The following is a 19,472-nucleotide window of genomic DNA, read 5'->3' as shown; positions in this document are numbered from 1 at the left end:
GCATAAAACATGAATATCGTGCATCATTTAGTATGACGTCATTATATAGACTGACTTTCTGACTACCAGCGCCTATCCTCTTTCTGTACAGGTTTCGTAGGACCCAGTGGGCAGAAGGGCATGCCTGGGATTAGTGGTCGACCAGGAACACCTGGATTTCGTGGAGAGTATGGAAAAGTGGGCCACCCCGGCCTGCAGGGCATGGAAGGTGCGTATGACACTGTGGGGCAGACTCGGGTTAGGGTTAATAAACCTGGATTAAAAGATTGAAAGTAGGTGGAGACTCCTAAACAGGGAACCAGTTACCAAGACGGTTTTCTTGTTATTTTGTGTGAGAGTTGGTTTAGTGACTAAATAAGCATTAAAAGCATCGAGCTGGGGACTAAAGAGTTCCTCAAGGTCTGTTTATATCATTATGTAATTATTTTAGCGGAGATGTTTTGACTGAAGCCATGACCGCTTTAGAGCCACATGCATGAGGACATCTCTGCAAGTAAAATCTGACTTGCATGATACATATTGTAACCATGTTACACAGTGCTGCGTGTGTCAGGTGTGTACAGTACCAGCGTGAATGAATGCATTATATAATCCTCAATAGGTCACCGCGGCAAGCCTGGTACCCGCGGGCTACCTGGTATGCCGGGCCGCAGCGTCAGCGTGGGTTACTTGCTGGTGAAACACAGCCAATCAGAACAGACACCCATGTGTCCTGTGGGTATGTCTAAACTGTGGGACGGCTACAGCCTGCTGTACTTTGAGGGCCAGGAAAAGGCCCACAACCAGGATCTTGGTAAGTGAGGGTGAGCTACGGCATATATGCCAGTGTGAGCTTGTTACGGTGCGGCCCTGTCAGAACAGACATTGTGATCCAATGAACCAGAAGACATTCCAGAGTAATCGGCCTCATCACATCTCGCTGCTGGCAGAGTTAGATGAGGGGCCAATCTAGACCAGCCGGTGTCATCACGCTTATATTTCACATTTCAAATTGAGCTTTAATGGCATGATGGGGCTGGAAAAAAGAGAAAGTGACATAGTGACCTTTTAAAATACTCTGTCCTATAAATATACATGACGGATGACAGAAAAGGACAGACTTGCTTTTCATTAACACTATCTCACGGTCATCTCTTGTGTAGTACTGAGGCAGTGCTAGCAGTGTTCTCAGTTGTGATCAACTCATTTCCACTGCTGGTCCTCACATCTTAAAAGTCTAATTCAATTGGGTGTTCCAGTTCAGGCCTGCTTGACTTTCCATCAGTGTAATCACGTTTAGTCTCTAAATGAATACACTATGCACGAGAGGCAGAACACAGCTTAACGGAGAACTTATTTGTGAAGATCTGCTTTATCTTTCACCTTCTTTCGCTAAATGTGAGAAATTCAGAAAAACTTTCAAATTAATCATGAGAAATGTAATCCCCGCTCTCGTTTCAGTGCTGCTTCTTCCTCAGGTAAAACAATAAAGATAGACCGGACAACCGGATTAGATTTTACAACATAACCTTATTTCAGAAACAGAAAGTACTTTGTTTAGGATAAAATACGTCCTCCCATTTGTTATAAAGCAAGACTATGTAACTTTTAAAAGAAGAAAAAACACATCATTCCTATAACAAGTTAAAAGTTGAATTCATACCTTATATTATGCACCCTTTGGGTTTCAAGTTTTTTTTCTGATACAGCTTGACTTGGTCTGGTATGACCTGTAGTTCATGGTGGCCAATGTTAGCTAATGTTCAGGTAGATGTTGCTGGATAATTGACGTTACCGAGTCAGTTAACTGACTTTATTGTTCTTCTCTACTGTTTTACGCTACATGTTAGCATTTGCCATTATCTCACATATGGCACAGTGGCTGCTAGGTTCAGTTTAAAGCAAGATTAAGAAATTGAGCTCAGCTATATCTTCTTTTTTCTCTCATACTTTGAATCTGTTTTAAATGTTTAATCATGTCAGTCTTATTTAATGCCATTTATTCATTGTGTACTTTGTGTGTGTATGAAATGTGTATAATTTGGTGGTTTGTCCTTTGCAGGTTTGGCTGGCTCCTGCCTCCCACGGTTCAACAGCATGCCCTTCCTGTACTGCAATCCTGGGGACATTTGTTACTATGCCAGCAGAAATGATAAGTCCTACTGGCTGTCGACAACTGCTCCTCTTCCCATGATGCCTGTAGAAGAGGGAGAGATCAAACCGTACATCAGCCGCTGCTCAGTATGCGAAGCTCCATCAGTTGCCATCGCGATCCACAGCCAGGACATCACCATCCCACAGTGTCCCGCTGGCTGGCGCAGCCTGTGGATCGGTTACTCTTTCATCATGGTGAGTTCTGGTCTTCCTAGATAAATGTGTTTAAATGGCTATGTGCGGGAATTGTGAGACCTTGATGCAACTACCATAACAAAAGACGTATAGGCACTATGTGTTTTCACTTTACTATTGATGGCTACTAGTATTCAGTTGTAAAAACTGCTCTGGAGTAGCTTTGGGAAATATAAAAACATCTTGTATTGGAGACTAGAACGCCTGCGTTACAAACTGGCAATGTGGAGAACGAGAGATGCGAGTGTTTATCAGACAGGAAGCGTCTCATGAAAAGGCCTTGTCAAGTGTCAGCGTGGGAAGTGTAGGATGCTATGAATACTAGACACACCTTCCTCATTTCTTCCCCTCTCACCTTGTTTCTCCACAGCATACAGCAGCAGGAAATGAAGGCGGAGGTCAGTCCTTGTCATCGCCCGGCTCTTGCCTGGAGGACTTCCGCACAACACCCTTCATTGAGTGTAACGGGGCCAAAGGCACATGCCACTACTTCGCTAACAAGAACAGTTTCTGGCTAACCTCCGTAGATCAGTCGTTCCACACTGCGCCGGCATCAGAGACGCTCAAAGCAGGCCAGCTCCTGTCACGCATCAGCCGCTGCCAGGTCTGCATGAAGAACTTGTGAGGGACACGCAAACAAGTTGTTGCATCGACAGTGGTCTAGTGTCGTCCTGCTATCCATGTACTAAACCAAACAAAGGGGGATCTGAAATACCGATTCAAATCAATGTAAAACTTTCCCGCCGAGCCACAGAGCTCAGATATGCAATGACTGTGATGCCTTGAGCTTTGAGTGAAAAGTCCCACTGTAGATAAAAACAAGAGAAGCCCCATAACGAAGTCAACAGCTTTATGGGAAATCAAGTATTCTTGTGTTAAATGTGGATTGGTGCTTACTGTTTAACTTATTACCTCAGCTACGATGACACATTGTAAACGATCAGAGTCCGTACACTACAGCTGAACCAAAGACGCCCGTGTGTGTGTGTATGCACTGCTTTAGTTTAGATGTGTTTATTGTTTCGGGTATACAGCCCACCATAAAGCCACTAACACCGCTTCTCAGCCAGCTGAAGAATGCGTCTTGAACAATCGTTGGTTGATACCATTGACAGTATCATCCTGCTTTTATTCAATTGCTCTTAAAAAAAAAAAAAAAAAACTTTTTAGAATAAGAGTCTTTTCAAGCTGTTCATCCGTTTTATGCATTTATCAACTATTGCAAAATCTCCTGTAACTCTTCATTTCTCATACGCCATTATGTTCACACAATGCACTGATTCTGTATTTATACCCGCTGAATGAAGTTGACTCATGTCCGCAGGAGTTAAAACATGTCTTATCTAATGCTACTCATGTCACACTCATTCTCCTTTACAAATCTACTAATTATTCAACTGCCAACAGGACAGAATGTAAACAGCTCGGATCAAAGTTCTAACTTTGCTAATCCATGCTGCGGTCACTGACCCTGAATATTTTACACCATTTAGAAAGTAGGTCAAACCTTCTACTTCACCTACATTCGCTCGTTTGATCAGGCTGGGAATATACTTACAATTAACTGCAATGATACTTTGGTAATTTTCATAACATGATGATTTCATTGGATTGTAAAGATTAAACGTCGTTTGTTATACTTCTGATTGTGTTGTTTTACTCTCACAATCTAAAACTAATCTGGCAGACCAGGCAGACTGTAAAATCTTTATTATGACAGCGTATTTAAACATTCAATCGGTATATCAACTATTTACACTCATTGAAAAGTACCAAATGTGCCTTAAAGATATAAAGATCTGTATTAACGATAGTAACAGAGCATAAAAGAAAACAAGATTTGTTGAAACCTTAAATAACTATAATAAACACATTGCAATGTGCCACATAACAATTAGTGATGTTAAATTTGTGACATTCTCATTCGAAAACATTAACAAAAAGCAGTGATTGATTTCTTATGCGTGTTATTTGATCACACACATTTTTGGGAGATTAGTGTGGTTTCAAAGTGTAGCGTGACGACGTAACACACGTTCATTTCCCCTCCTATAAATGTTAGCAGACACTATAAACGCAAGCTGCTTTTTCCAACAGAATCAACAATGTGTGTTTGTGTCACCGGGAGTTCATTAATGCCATCGGGTCCCGGTCTAGAAAAACAAGTAGTCCCATCACAGTGTGTGGTGTGCAGATTGTCCTTTGTTAGAAACGAGTCTCTGCTGGTAGCAGCCTCTAGCAGCAGGCAGACCTGGCCCGCTTGTTGCTGGCCCCCCTGCACTCCTCCAGGTCCACCGTAGGAGACTCCTGGTTCTCATTTCTCTTCCTCAGGATGCAAGGCAGCACCAGATCAAACAGCGCCTCAAACAGAGTGTCCACATTGTAGCCCGTCTTGGCGCTCGTCTCGAAGCACAGCTTCTCGGCGGGCAGGCTGCTCTTCTCCTCCAGGCCCTTGTAGCGCAGTATTCTCCCATAAAGCGCGGCCGCATCTTCGGGGGTGACCTGTTTGTGTAGCGTCATCCCAGAGAGGGAAGCAGGGGAGGCCGGGGGCGTGGGGCAACCGGACTCCTCGCACTCCTCAGACGCCACGTCCGAGTCCGGAGACAGCTGGGCTTTAGGGTCCGTGAGATCGGCCTTGTTGCCCACTAGAGCGTAAATGCAGTCATGGTTGGCGGTGTCGGTCAGGGACAGGAAGCGCTCCTCCAGCTCCGCTAGGCTCTGCCAGTTGGTGACGTCATATGTGAGGATGACAGCGGCGGCGCCTCTACAGTACATTGAGCCCAACCCGTGGAACTGTTCGCGACCTGAGGAGACGGAGAGGGAGAGAGAGAGGGAGAGAGAGAGAGAGAGAGAGAGAGAGAGAGAGACTTAAAAACAGCCTTATTGTGTGAACAGCACCGCAGAAGGACACACAGCACCGAGAGAGAGAAGTTGTGCAAGACAGTCAGCAGTTTGAAAACAGAAACAACCTTTGTTGTTGGAATATGCAGTATTCTTGAAAGGGCACATTGTGTGTGAATACTTTGCCACCGGGGGCATCTCTTGGATAATACTCGGCGCCAGTTTATGGAGTACACCTAACTTTGATTATTTTGTTGATTTACTGAATGTTTTGTCCAGAAAAATCACTGTTTAAATATCCCGGAGCACAATGAAGTTTCTTTAAAGTCCTTGTTTTATCCTAACAATAATCCAAACTTTTATGTCAGTCGACTAATTGATTAATGAACTAATCATTTCAGCTATACTGCTATCTAAGAGTGCCTTCACTACACTAATTCACCTCAAATACCTCCTGGAACACAGAGTACACTGAAGACATGAGGTATGAAGATATATTATTATACATACTATTGGCTGAATGACAAAAAAACTAACTCAGTCCTCTTTGTGCATCTGGAAATGAATATTGAATGCAAGTTTGGAAAGGCTAGCATGGGGAGTCAGGTCTTTCCTAACCAACCCTGTCATGCGACTACTAAGAGGAACAGGGTATGTGGCTTAAAGGCCTCCATGGGGCTTTTAAATTAAACTGAAAAGCGGCATTATCACTGGGAAACAGACTGTTTTCACTGTGCGGAGCCAAACATCTGACAGGTTCTTGTATGCAACCCGTATAACTGCCAAAGCTTTATGGCCGACGCCGACAGGTCTGCAACAGCAGCGTTGAAGTGACTCAGCGCTGATCCGGCATTTCTCCACCGCAGTGACTAAATAAAACGAACACAAGAGCCTCCCGTCAGAGGTCATGGGGTGAGGGGAACACAGGCAGGAAATGGCTTACTGGTGACATGGTCGGCCTTTCCTTATCTCTGTGGCTCACCAACTCTACGTTTGTGCAGTGCGTATTTACCCAAGAGGGTTTATTGTAGTTCATGTTGACACAATACTGGAATGTAGTGCAGTTATGAGCGTATTCATCAGCAGTAACGGGATGAATCACATGTTCCTGGCATAGCGAACATAAATCCCCAAATTAGTGTATTTAGGAGAAAATAAGTTATTGTGACCCTTGGAGTCAATTAGGGACTGAAGTTTGTACGTTTAAATATTATATGTACTCAATATTACAGTAATATAAACAAACTGGGTCTGTGTATAATAAATCTTCCAGGCAAATTAACAGTATTCTACAACAAAGACAAGACTGCAAATGGTGTTAGTGTACCGAGTAATCGTCTCACGTAGTGCAGAAACAAATAGTCGATAATCGAATGAGTTAGAAAACTAAATCTAAACCAAGGGGAATAGTTTACTCTGTTAGTCCAACAGCTGACGTCACATAAAGGTGTTTTCCTTCAGTTTCATTTCATCATTTAAGTTCACTGGAGGGGTTTATGCAAATCACCGAAAACTAGTTAATAGCATTTCAAGATGAATTTGATTGATCTAATAGAATAAGGCCCTTTGCAGTTTGTCTGTTGTCGTGTAGGCTGCAGCACATGTAAACAAGACGTTTAGATGTTTTAGTAACATTGCCCAGTGTAGAGGCTTTCCATTGAGCCGTTAGATAAAATCAACTTAGAATAGTCTGTTTTCTGTCAAATCATTAGCAGTGAAGCCTCTCTGTCAGGCAGCTGTTCACTGATTAAAAGAGGCTAAAGGTGTCTGATTGTGTGAGCGCACTCAGATGACAATAGCTTTGATCAGTATTGAGCAATGTGGCGCAAGAGAAGGCACTCTGTGATTTGATTGTGTTGATCAGCAAACAGGAAACAGTGTGTGAAGTGACTGATTATACGTAACACGTCATATATTTTAATAAAACAGTATTAAGGTCTCTGCAGAATAATAAGCAGGAGGGTGAGTGTGTGGGTGATTTTAAAGGCATCAAATGCATTTAAGCATATAAGAACCAACTAAAACTGGAACAAACTCGAATGCAACTCTTTCCAATTCAGGAATTTCTATCACAAATTACCAGAGCCAAAAGCGATGTCTAAGAATAATTTTTCCAAGACAGTTTGACGAGCTGCCAGAAACTAAATTATTACGGATATGAAATTTGCTTGATGAAAATTATCAAAAAAAGTAATATGCTAATGTCATGTTTGACTAAGTGACCAACAGACTTATTTATAAGTTTATTCAATGTTTTGAGAATAGTCTGTTGAAAATGTTTGTGTCATATATTGTTTAGTATTTTACTTTTAAGATTAAGGTCCAGTAGACTTTACTTGTCAATAACTTTGGGCTGATAAAACTAAACGTTATGTTAATGATTACAGGTTCTGGCCAGAAGATAACATCTTTATCAGCATAAAACCAAGTAGGTCTGATCCAATCAGCATTGTTTAAAAAATAACTGTGAGGTTCCTTTTTAAAGTTATCCTTAGGGTTATTTTAACTTACGTGTGATTGACTATCAGCATGTTTTTTTTTACCTGAAAAGCTTTAATTATGCGAGGCTTCAGAAAGCATGGTATTGTTCACAGCACTCAATCTCTAATGTTAGTTAGCAGAGTGTTAACGGTCGTGACTGAGCGGTCACATGCTCGTGATTGCCTCAGGTGGTGGGATCACGCGTGATCAGGTAAACAAAGTTAAATAAACTGAAGAAATGAAATTAAAGAGTGGAGAGAAAAAGTAAAATCTGAAGAAAAATAAACGAGGGAGATATTACCAGCAGTGTCCCATATTGAGATATTGTAAGGTCCCCACTGTTTGAGGAAAAACGCCCCTCCAACGGTGCTGATGGTGTCTTTGAATCTCCTCTCCGTGTACCTGTGGAGCAGCGACGTCTTGCCCACGTTCATGTCTCCCAGGAGAACCACCTTGACGTCGGGCTTCTTCATCTTCCACACTTCGGGCATGTTGCTGAGTCGTCGGGTCCCGCAGCAGGGGCGCTCTTTCTTCCCTCTCTTTTGTCCGTGGGAAAGAAACTCGCTCTAGCTCGTCAACTTAATGTCATGTTGGCCGCGGATTCCGCAGACCAACGCCATTTCATGAACTGGAGTTAATTTGTAACAGAGTGGATGTCCAGCGCCGGCTCCTCTCCATCTGGCGTCTGACTCTAAACTTCGAAAAGTGACTGAGGTGAAACAGGAAGTAGGTGAGGAGGGGGGCGTGAGGGATTTATGCCCTGAGCGACGCCTTTCAGGTTCAGCTACAGGCAGGCTATGTACCCTTGTATAGACAAATAGGCTTCCTCTAAGAGGCCCTTACCATTATCACAATAAAGCACAAGTCCGGGCTCACTCTACAACAGGGGCTGTCAACCTTTTAGATAAGGAGTGACATTGTGTAATGCTCTTGTTAATCAGTGTGCCATATCACCATTAAGGTTAACAGTAAGTATAATTACGACACCACATTCAAATTAAAATCACCAACGCATCTGTAATTTTATTTAAAAAATAGCAACATTTTTCTCCCATAATCAGGACATTGGTAATTATAAATATGCCAATTATAAATAAGAACACACTACAAGAAGGCTGCTATTCTTATGAAAACATCCACATCTGATTCAACAACCTTGCATGCGTATGAGGCCACTTCAACATTTCCAAAAAACTCACTTGCACACGTGTTAGTGTGCCACTACAGCGGTAGCCTACCTCTGCTCTAAATCATTTCAGTCTTAGAGCAGGCAACATTATATTCTTTAAAACTACCAACTTTTGTTTCATTTGCTAGTCGACCAATTTTAAACCACCTACAATTTTATTTTTAACATTACTTGTGCCTCAAAACACAGTTGCTGAGCTTTGAATGCGTCCTTCTCTGCTAAGCATGCGACAACAAATGTAACAGCAATACATTTTTATGACGATTTTTGAATGATATTTACTAAAGTAGATGATTCTTTTAATTGCTACACTTGCAAATAATTAATACAAAAAAAAGAAAACTGGTACAATGGTAATGACAAAAAGGAGCAAAGAAATGTAGTGTTGAACAAGTGATGTGTATGATTTAAGGTTGGAACATATCTGCATCTACAAACAGCCCAAATGCACATATGCACACATGTTCACCCATGTTTGCCATCGTATTTAAATTTATTAAGGGTAACCTAATATATCGGATTAATTTAGTGGAACATCAACCAACCAGCATCTAGCGGCTATTAGAAGAAGTGCAGCTTTAAACTACTTCCGCTTTGGCTGCTCAGCTGTGGCGGCAGCTGATCATCTGGGATCTAGGATTGTCCGAGGCGCCTTTAAAGGCATCATCAACTCCTTCTTCCTGTACTGGTGTGCTGGGTCAATGCGCCTCATGATCAGGACCGTTTGTATACAGTTGTCAGCGTTGAAACGCAGTTCCAGTTTAGGTAAGAAGAACTGTGATCAACAAGGGGGGGGGTTGACGAATGATAACAACATGCTGCAAGAGATTCACATGCTCGCCTTTCTTTTCACGGTTGCTCTGTCAATTGTCGCCACACTGGTCTGTTTGAACGAGAAAGGTAAAGTGAAGGAAACATTGTGACATTTAATTTAATTGCCCTGGTAGCTGTAATCCTAGCTAAGCTAAAGCGCTGCCCCCACTGTTGTTCAAGGAGTTGACATGTTAAGTCCCAGTCGGCTGTGTAAACGGGTGGCACTAGGACCCCGCAGACACCTAGCACTGACGGAAGAGCAGGCGGAGAAAGGTGAAGTTACCCTCAGACTACTGATCAGAGGTCCGTTTTGAAATTCCGCCAACTGAGCACAAGGTTGAGAAAAGGGGCTGGTGACACCGATCCCCGGTCAGTTAATCAAAATTACGAAGCTACGCATCTTGTTAACGACGTAAAATGATAAACATAGACGTCTGGGCTTTAGCTAGCACACAAAGAGTTGACCTGTGCAAGATATTATAATGGTTCCCAAGTTAAAAACCCTCATTATTACACCCACTAATCCTTCTAAGCTACCTAAATGGCCAGTTGTTGCTGTTTGGGATATCGCTGCCCCGCGGCTTTGATGCAGCTAAGAGCAAAGATCCAGACCAGACGTCCATTATAATCCGCAGTGTCAACTGCTCCATTCAACTCCTTGTGGTGCAGTTTGCTCCATAAGCGAGCCGGTTTGCACCCCCGCTATGCAAGCGAACACAACGCGGGGCTTCTTGTGGTCGGACGTGGAGACGAGGACCTTGTTGAACATCTGGGGGGAGCAGGACATCCAGGTGGCGCTGGATGGAAACTTCCGAAACAGCTTCGTGTACCGCGACGTGTCCCGGAGGCTGGGGGCGATGGGGTTTGAGAGGACGCCGGAGCAATGCAGGGTGCGGATCAAAAGCCTCAAGAGACAGTACTTGTTAGCGAAGGAAGGTAATCTCCGCAACAACGGACAGTATCACAAGATCTGTAAGTTTTATGACACCATGGAGAGGATTTTGAGCAACCGGGCCGCTCTTGATCCTCAGGAGTTCATAGACGGCGGGGCGGGAGGAGAGGAGGCCGTGGACGGCCTGGAGGAGGATGGAGAAGATGCGTACTCGGAGAGCACAGGAGAGTGTCCCTATCCCGCAGAGACCGAAGTGAAGCTGGAATACCCAACTGTTCCCATCCCTATTCCAGTTAAAGTGACAGTGGGCATTAACAGTGAGTCCTCCCTCCATTGTCCATTGGTTCTTCTGTGTTTGACGGCTGTTGTTATAATTTCTAACACCACAATGATGTAACTCTATTATGCTCAAAGTTGCATTGCATACAATGTCTCGCCCCTCTCTACTCCAGGCACTCCAGTGAGACCACACAACAGCAGCCAGTCGGCCAGCAACCTGTCAACCAGAACGCCTAAACGGCCGAGGAAGCGGCGCGCTAACTTCCCCATGGAGAAACTGATGGAGCAGTTCCTGGAGCAGAGCGCCCAGGCCGAGGACAACTTCTACCGGATGGAGGAGCAGCGCTTACAGGCGGAAGACCGGCGCAGGGAAGCCGAGCACGCCAGGGAGCTGCACATGCTCCAGATGCTCGGGCAGATGTTCTCCAGCGTCTCCTCGGCCAGACCCGGCTCTGCTGCCACTCCCTCCAAAACAGCTCCGCCTGCCCATGCTCCCGCGTTCTCCAGTGCCTCCCCATCGTGTACACGTGGCCAGTCCGGTCATCTCAGACGCCACCCACCCCAGACAGACTGTTTCACCCAAAAAAATCCACTGGTGACCCCAGAACCCCCGGGATTAGGTATTAGTTTCGGTTGTCATGTGCAGCATTGAGGTGGAAATTAAAGGCATATCAGCTGTAATGTGACGGCTCAGTGATGGAGCGGTCACTCCAGGCAACAGATTTTCTTTAGTTAGGTGGTTTTTGGTCTTTTTTTTTTTTTTATTCGCAGTGCATATTATCTCTTTATTTGTTGGTTTTGCCAAACTATAAATCGTAGATTTAGACTCCGACTCAAGCCGAGCAAGTATCCCACACTTTAAAACTGTCACTTTGTTTGTTCCCTCAGTGTTTGAACGCTACTACAATTTGGGGTCTACGTCACACAGAGGCATGGAGGATGACATCCTCTCACTGGTAAAGAACATAGTGCCTCCACTGACGTCCAAAAAGCACAAGGGACAAGATGGACGTATCGGGATCATTGGAGGATGCCAAGAGTATGTCACAATTTGCCCTTAATACAAACATCATACACCAAAGAACAATTACATTTGTTGTTCTGTAGAACATTTGCCCTAATATTTTCATCTCCACACTCTCAAGCTATACTGGAGCTCCATACTTTGCCGCCATCTCAGCATTGAAAGTGGTGAGCAGTCATTCTGATCGTGCTTCTGACAGATTTCTCGTTAATCTTATCCAGTCTGAACTGATGTTTTTGAATTAAAAGTCCAGTTCAGGTGCAGTGACTGTGCCTTTGTCTTGTTTCCAGGGGGCCGACTTGGCTCATGTGTTCTGCACCAAAGATGCTGCAACTGTGATCAAATCATACAGCCCTGAGCTCATAGTTCATCCTGTTCTGTAAGTACAGATCCACGTGGACCAATTATCATCTGAATAGCATGTTGAGAGGACACAATTCTTTTGTTCACAGTATCAAGAGAGTAGGATATATGAGAGAGACACCGCTGTATAATGCAATACAGCTCAACAACACACACTAACACATCCTTCCTTCACTTTGTGTGTGTGCACAGTTGCCATTTATTCATAAAACATTTCAGAAATGAAGACCAAGATTATTTATGCGCAAAGCATAAAAAAGCTTTTGGAGAGCATGACCAAGAAGGGACTTTTCATAATGTGTGGATTCAGACACGTCTAACGCGGGTTTGTCTTTATTTGTGTGTGTGTGTGTGTGTGTGTGTGTATCAAGGGACAGCCCTAATGCAGTGGAAGAGATAGAAAAATGGCTCCCAAGACTTCACGGCCTTGTGGTGGGACCAGGTCTAGGGAGAGAAGACGCATTACTGAAAACAGCCAAGGCACGTGGAATACATTCACTCAAAACAGTCTCTATGGCTAACTGCTTGTGCATGACCACACAACTGAACAAAAGTCATATTCTTAGAATACAGTGATGAATCTAAGCTGCACACAACTCCTCATGTTTGTGGCTCTCTGTGACTGAAACGGTCAAAATTGAAATTAAATTCCCAGAAAACATGGCTTAGTGGGAATGTCAAAGACTTGAGAGAAAGATCTCATACTGATGATTCAAACTGTATCTGAAAGAAGCACATGTGCACTGCTGCTAAGTTGACACTGAATTGTAGGCCAGCTTTGATGAGACTGATGGAACTAAAGACAACATTACAGTGTTCTTGTAGGACCAGAATGACTTAAGTATAATGTGTACTGAATCTCTAGATGACCTTTTTTTCCTCTCTTTTAGGAGGTGATAGAGAAGTCTAAAGCGAGAGATATCCCGATAGTCATTGATGCAGTAAGTGTTGAACAGATGGGATTTTATTGCCAAAGCCAGACACAGTCACTGAGTGTGTTTGTGGTTTGTTTCTTTTGAACAGGACGGATTATGGCTAGTTACACAGCAACCATCTGTTATCCAAGGGTACCCGAAGGGAATCCTCACACCTAACTTCATGGAGTTTACTCGGCTGTATGAGGCTCTGGTGGGTCTTTCTGCACAGGTGATCTGGTCACCAATTGATGGCATACAACATATCTATCTGTGTGCTAATGTGTGTGTCTTTTTTCCTTTCCTGTGTGTTTGCTGTCTCAGCACCACGAGCCCATGGACATCAGTGATCATCAACGCAGCGTCATGCAGCTCAGTGTAGCCATGGGCAACCTCACTATGGTGCTAAAAGGAGAACATGATCTCATTACAGACGGCAGTAAGGGTTAGTGCCAAGTTACAACATTTAGGAAATTCACTTTTACACCCACACATTTACCCTTTTCCACTTTGTGTAAATTACTAATTGGATATGAATCCTGAGAAACTTAAGAGCTTTTTTTTTTTTCTTTTGTGACTGTGATGTCATCTTGTAAATTCTTGTTTTCAGTGATCTCGTGCAGCATTGCGGGCAGTGGGAGGAGATGTGGTGGACAGGGTGATCTTCTATCTGGAGCTATGGGGGTTTTGGCCCACTGGGCCCATGCTGCCTCTGCAGCTGGAATGAGCAGAAGGTGAAGACGAGCTGCTTGTGCATTTGTTTTAATAGTTGTGTATACCACCTTTTAATAAAGGACCATAGCGGTTTTTTTAATGTTTAAAAACACATTTTGTGAACCATTTCTCAAACATTCTGTGTTGGGATCGATTTTATATCTTTTTTCAGCCCCCATTGATTTCCATTCACTTCAGTACATTACAGAAATCAAATTGCAAGTCCTTGAAATTTGTTTGACTTGCGTAATCTGTCCTAGTTAATATGAAGTCACTTTTTTGTTAATTTATTGTAGGTCTGATCTGAAAGGTTTAGTTAGACTAGATAAACAACATAAATTAATTGTCAACTATTTTCATTATCCATTTTGATATAGTCAATATAAAGTTCCAGGCTTTATATTGTGATCATATACTGCTTTACCTTGTTATATGTGATAATAAAATGAACATCTTTGGGTTTGGGATAGTTGGTCAGAAAAAAGGTGTTCACCATGTTCTGGCATTGTGTAGATTAAATGATTAATCAAGAAAATAGTCGTCAGACAAATAAATTAAAATAATCTTTATTTTCTTATTGTTACACGGTAATGCTGTTAACAATCATCAGAAGTTGAACCACTACTACGATCTATTAAAGTCTAATATTGTACAAATAAATATAATTTTATGTGTCTCTCTCTGTCTCATAATCCATATTTTTTTTGTCCTCTAGTGTAAATCCATCGGTGGTTGCAGCATTCGGGGCTTGTTCTCTTACAAGGCAGTGCAACAGTCAAGCATTCCAGCGACATGGCAGGTCCACCACCACATCAGACATGATCCAGGAGATTGGCTCAGCCTTCAAAAAGCTATTTGAAAGCTGAAACCAGCCAACTGAAAATTGTTGTTTTAAAATCTATACACATACTGTACATACTCAAGTTTGCATTGTTAACTGCTAATATAGCCTATGGATGGGCTGGTGGAAATACAATTCTCATCAAGCTGAATTTGAATGAAGTTAAGACAAGGCTCAAATTCCGGTGCAAAAAAAAAGTACACACTGACTTGTTGTTTGTTGTATTAAATGAACCCTGTATGAAAACCAACAAATATGGTCTTCCATTTATGAAGTATTATTATGAATGCATTCACCAAACATGCTGAGGTAGCTACATTTTTTACAACCCACCAAAGAGACTGAGATGGTAAGATAATTAGGGCCACTGTAAACCAGAACTGTTTGAATTTTTTAAAATAAATATGGTTTTGTGTGAGTGACTATTTGAACTATTTCTTGGAAGCTGTCACGGGAAAGTATTTTGTTGCCACAGCCGGGCAATATAGACTTAGCTTGAAAACATACTAGGGTCATGTTTACTACTGCCAAGGGAAGGGGAATTCATGCATTTAATAAAATTTGTAATGATAAAATAGCCTGAAATCAATGGTTGAAGCCAAACGGAAGTATTATTATTCAATGGCTTGTATCAGTGGCCGCTTCGTACATATTTGATCAGGCACTTTAGCTGACAGCTAAAATTAAAATCCATTGGGCTAGTAGGACCCACACTATCGTTACACTAGTGGTCCACTCTACACACGACCTAGCGTTAGCAACAACAGCAACAACTCCATCACGGAGTGTTCAACGTCTGCTACAGAAAACAAAGCTATTATTATCCACACAGGTACGTTGACCTGCAAGCCACCTCGCTACAAACTGAATAAGTTGAGTTAACCTTTGTTGAATGATTGTTTTTTGCATTGCGTCTCATGTGAATCGTTAAATAACGTTATGCGTTTAAAGCTAACAAAAGCTAATTTAGCTAACAGTTATATTGAAGCGAACATGATATAAATAAGGCCGCTTAAAGTGTCTAAATTATTGCATAATGTTCTTAATGATCTGTGTAATGGTAGCTTGTGGATGTAGTTAGCTGTTGTGTGTTTGTTTACGATATGATTGAATGAAGTGTTTTTCTTCACACTGGTTAGACACTTTAACGTTAGGTGACGTTTCAGCGCTGTCAGTACGCGATTTACATCACTGATAATATATGTATTTGTGTAAAGTAACATTTTTAGAGTTGGCTAATCTCAAATGTGCAAAGAGGAGAAAGTTCGTAACGTTAGCTAACTGTAACGGTTATTTAGTCGTGAATCTCAACGACTAAAATTAGACACAGGAGCTGTTGTTGATGGACATAATTAATCGGACTTCTATGTGGTTGTTTCCACATTAATATGTGTCGGTTTATCTTTTATCCGACGTTTCCTGGCATTAATTAATCGGGAATTCTAGCTAGCTTACCTAGCTAACATCAGTGTTGTGCTAACGTTAGTGTTTAGCGTTGTTGTCAGTATTCACTTCATTAACTAACGGTAACATGTTGTCCATCTGAACTCGCCCGGAAATGTTTTTAGTTGTTTTCTTCTTGAACAGAGTTGTTTCTTCTGCTCCAAACTAGTCTCTCTCTCTGTTGGCAGATTTATAGTACACGTAGCAAGCGATCTTTAGGATGGCTGACTTCAGATCAGTTGCCCCCTCCCCCTTTCTCATTTTGACTACTATAGTGTTTATTTGCTTTATACTGGAAATCAAGACAGATATACAACGGTTTTTATATCAGGGACGTTTGATATGACGAAATGAATTAATAGTTGTCAGGAAAACAGCATTTGGACATCTTTTAAAGCAACACTACACATTTTGATAATGATTTGTTGGTAACAGGTGCAGGTGTCGGGAGTGTCCTCCGGGAAGAAAAGGGGTCCGCGATGTTGAACCCGACCAATGGCGACCCGAGCCACGTCGTTGTGAAATACGTAGAGGAGTATTTGGACCTGGTGGAGTCACTACCGTTTGACCTGCAGAGGAGTGTGTCCCTCATGAAGGAAATTGATGCCAAGTATCAAGGTAAAAAAATAAGTCCTCACAATTAATCAAAATATTATTTATTAAAGGCAAAAAGCATATCCTATAGACTTAAAAAAACATCTTTGTTTGGTACAGATCCTCGGGAAAATCACATGATAATCATATTAATATGTTTTTCCATAACAATAACAATTTAAGAATCATCGTCTACATTAATCAATACTAAATTAATTGCAAAAATCATATAGTAACATATAGTTAAGCACTTACTTAACAGATACGTCGGCAAACATTGTAATCAGAAATTGTGATTGTACATTACATGTATACATTCATGTTTTTTTTTTAACTAAACCAAGTGAATTAGAAGGTACTTTAACAAGTGTACCGACTGAATACTTAACAGATTACATAGCAAATTGTAGACATGTAGCTATAATGTATAATTACACACTACATTGTAGCTGCATGTCTGAACCTCTCCCACTAGATCGAGCCTAACACCCAGCACTTTGCTCTCTCACCAGTCTCATTACAATCCCCCAAAGTAGTGGGTCTCACCTCCTGTCTTGTCCACATGGCATGCTTGATCAACACACAGGATGCACCTTTCATCTTCGCTGTCTGCAGACTAAACTTGACATGATTTGTCTCCTTTCTAAACTGAACTGACGTAGTTTCACGTAGCTAAAACTGATGCAGTCTAATGTCATGCTCGCCCATTTGGACTTGGAATTTCAGTCGTTCTATTCCCATCTTAATTCCCCCCCTTGATTTCTTCTTTGGCAGATGTTCTGAAGGAGCTTGATGATGCTTATGAACGGTATCGCAGAGAATCTGACTCACTTCAGAGGCGAAAGCTTCAGTCATCCATTCAGAGAGCGCTGATCCGTAGTCAAGAGCTCGGAGATGAGAAGATCCAGATTGCCGGTCAAATGGTACATTAAGAGAGCCCCGCAGCTGCTCATTGGCAAACCTCCAGGTCTGAGTGTGTGCAACTGTGTGAGGACAGAGAAGTGCTTTTCCAGGAACATCTGTGCTCAGAAAAAAACCTGACTCTAGACCTGATAAAAGGCCTTTTTGTATTGGGTTCTCCATTTTGCACACATTTGAATTTCTTTGAAGGTTGTGAATACTTATGTTGTTGCTCATCTGGTTATTGACAGAATGTATAATGTTATACTGCATAACTGGATAAACAAGGAGCATGTCTAAGCAAACTGATTTCTTATTTACGAAATATGGTTTTATTAACTTTTCACATACAAAACATCAAAACATATGGTTCATCAAAGGAACGTCATTCTACAGCTTGCAACTTCATGCCCAAACAAGTTATGGTCTTACTTCTAGTTTCAGTTTTGCAAGTTTTCAGTCTTCCACATGTACTTCAGACGACGGCAGGCAGAGCTTTACAGTAAATCTGAACGGTCTATGTTTCAGGTGGAGTTGGTGGAGAACCGAACACGACAAATCGACTGGCATTCTGAACTTCTCCTTTCCTCTCAAGAAGTCCCAGAGACTCACGTTCCCACAGCAACATCCACGACAGCCACTGCCGTGTCCGTGTCGTCATCATCATCATCCTCAGCCACCGTTACTCCGGGCAAAACCGTCCAGCACGAAAAGAAGCGCGAAGAGGTTACCCCAGCCTCGGCCGGTGGAGACAAGGCCGGAGGAAAACGCTCAAGACGTCAGAAAAACGGAGAAAGCCGGGAAAGTTACGGGGCTGTGGAGCACGCGGAGGAAGCGGGAGTAGCCGCATCCCGTGAAAAGAGGGCCAAAACGTCGTCAAAGAAGAAGAAACGGTCAAAAGGGAAATCCGAGAGAGAGGTGTCCCCGCCAGACCTGCCCATCGATCCAGATGAGCCGACATACTGCCTGTGTGAGCAGGTGTCCTACGGCGAGATGATTGGCTGCGATAACGACGAATGTCCCATTGAGTGGTTTCATTTCTCATGTGTCGGGCTCCACCATAAGCCCAAAGGCAAGTGGTACTGCCCCAAGTGTAGGGGTGAGAACGAGAAGAGCATGGACAAGGCCTTAGAGAGGGCCAAGAAGGAGAGGGCGTACAACAGGTAGCTCGCTCTGTTGGGCCCAATGAACACTAAAAAAAATATTTTGTTTTGTCTTTGTTACCATTTACTGGCAGCACTGTTTAAAAAGTGAACGAATGTTGTAAATAGTTATTTTTGTAACTTCTGTATGGCTGAGAAACAAGACTGTTGCCTCCTGGTTGGTATTATTTGTAAAAGATGGACACAGTACAGTTCAACCTGCATGTAACTTACTGCCCCTTTGTTTTCATCATGCATGCAACATCTCCCACTCCTTTATATATGCTCAATTCATTTCACAAATAAAATGTTTCTAAATAAAGAATCATTTGAAGATGTTTTCACTTGCTGCTAAGTGGCACAAAAAAACCAACCACGGCTGGTTTAAAGATTAGTTTACATTCCTATGCCTCCAGTCCAGAGGTATTATGTTTTCAGGTTGTCCGTCCGTTCTTATGAACGAGATGTCTCAGGAAGGGTCTGGGGGGGGTTTCTTCTTTGGACATGAATTCATATGCTAATTATGGAGGAACATGGATGCAAATGGTAAGTTGACTGGGTGGCAGAGGTTAAACGGTGAGGCGATAATTCTAGTTAATTACATTTTATGAGATACTATACTATGGCTTTTTAAATTGAACAAATTACATACTATGCTAAGCTTTTTTTATGGCATTCTATAGCTTTTCAAAGCATGTATTGGGCCACAAATTC

At 42.4% G+C, this 19,472-nt stretch overlaps 4 protein-coding genes across 8 annotated transcripts in view; 3 read left to right on the top strand and 1 right to left on the bottom strand.

Moving 5' to 3' along the window:
• Positions 1 to 3,967, top strand: part of col4a2 (collagen, type IV, alpha 2) — a 56,433-nt gene extending 52,466 nt beyond the window's left edge. The window contains exons 44-47 of the mRNA XM_076111827.1: positions 92 to 208; positions 602 to 793; positions 2,042 to 2,328; positions 2,699 to 3,967. Coding sequence (XP_075967942.1) covers positions 92 to 208; positions 602 to 793; positions 2,042 to 2,328; positions 2,699 to 2,953 — 851 coding nt within the window. The 3' untranslated portion in view covers positions 2,954 to 3,967. The remainder of the gene's footprint in view (positions 1 to 91; positions 209 to 601; positions 794 to 2,041; positions 2,329 to 2,698) is intronic.
• Positions 3,968 to 4,021: 54 nt separating this feature from the next.
• Positions 4,022 to 8,365, bottom strand: rab20 (RAB20, member RAS oncogene family). Its single transcript, XM_076107066.1, has 2 exons — positions 7,952 to 8,365; positions 4,022 to 5,132 (listed from the first exon to the last, which is right to left on the bottom strand). Exons 1-2 carry the CDS (start codon positions 8,139 to 8,141, stop codon positions 4,564 to 4,566), a joined length of 759 nt encoding a protein of 252 aa, XP_075963181.1. The 5' UTR covers positions 8,142 to 8,365; the 3' UTR covers positions 4,022 to 4,563.
• Positions 8,366 to 9,421: 1,056 nt separating this feature from the next.
• Positions 9,422 to 15,102, top strand: naxd (NAD(P)HX dehydratase). 5 transcript variants are annotated; one of them, XM_076107062.1, is made up of 12 exons: positions 10,465 to 10,588; positions 10,684 to 10,861; positions 10,997 to 11,443; positions 11,712 to 11,862; positions 11,969 to 12,014; positions 12,138 to 12,226; positions 12,582 to 12,690; positions 13,101 to 13,151; positions 13,234 to 13,338; positions 13,449 to 13,569; positions 13,735 to 13,858; positions 14,554 to 15,102. In XM_076107062.1, exons 3-12 carry the CDS (start codon positions 11,092 to 11,094, stop codon positions 14,702 to 14,704), a joined length of 1,299 nt encoding a protein of 432 aa, XP_075963177.1. In that variant the 5' UTR covers positions 10,465 to 10,588; positions 10,684 to 10,861; positions 10,997 to 11,091; the 3' UTR covers positions 14,705 to 15,102. The 5 variants fall into 5 exon arrangements, with proteins under 5 accessions (XP_075963179.1, XP_075963178.1, XP_075963176.1 ...); XM_076107061.1 differs by having other exon boundaries at positions 9,752 to 10,861; XM_076107064.1 differs by lacking the exons at positions 10,465 to 10,588; positions 10,684 to 10,861; positions 10,997 to 11,443 and adding an exon at positions 9,422 to 9,604.
• A 283-nt stretch (positions 15,103 to 15,385) lies between these two features.
• On the top strand, positions 15,386 to 19,083 carry ing1 (inhibitor of growth family, member 1). The gene is made up of 4 exons (XM_076107060.1): positions 15,386 to 15,511; positions 16,558 to 16,740; positions 17,491 to 17,639; positions 18,145 to 19,083. The coding sequence occupies exons 2-4, from the start codon at positions 16,602 to 16,604 to the stop codon at positions 18,781 to 18,783; spliced, it is 927 nt and encodes a 308-aa protein (XP_075963175.1). The 5' UTR covers positions 15,386 to 15,511; positions 16,558 to 16,601; the 3' UTR covers positions 18,784 to 19,083.
• The last annotated feature ends 389 nt before the right edge of the window (positions 19,084 to 19,472 follow it).

The sequence above is a fragment of the Anarhichas minor genome, unplaced genomic scaffold (genome assembly GCF_050575085.1).
Source record: "Anarhichas minor isolate MPS153535 unplaced genomic scaffold, ASM5057508v1 ptg000004l, whole genome shotgun sequence".
Classification (NCBI taxonomy): domain Eukaryota; kingdom Metazoa; phylum Chordata; class Actinopteri; order Perciformes; family Anarhichadidae; genus Anarhichas; species Anarhichas minor.
Note: the sequence above shows the minus strand (reverse complement) of the source record. Positions and strands in the feature narration are given on the sequence as shown.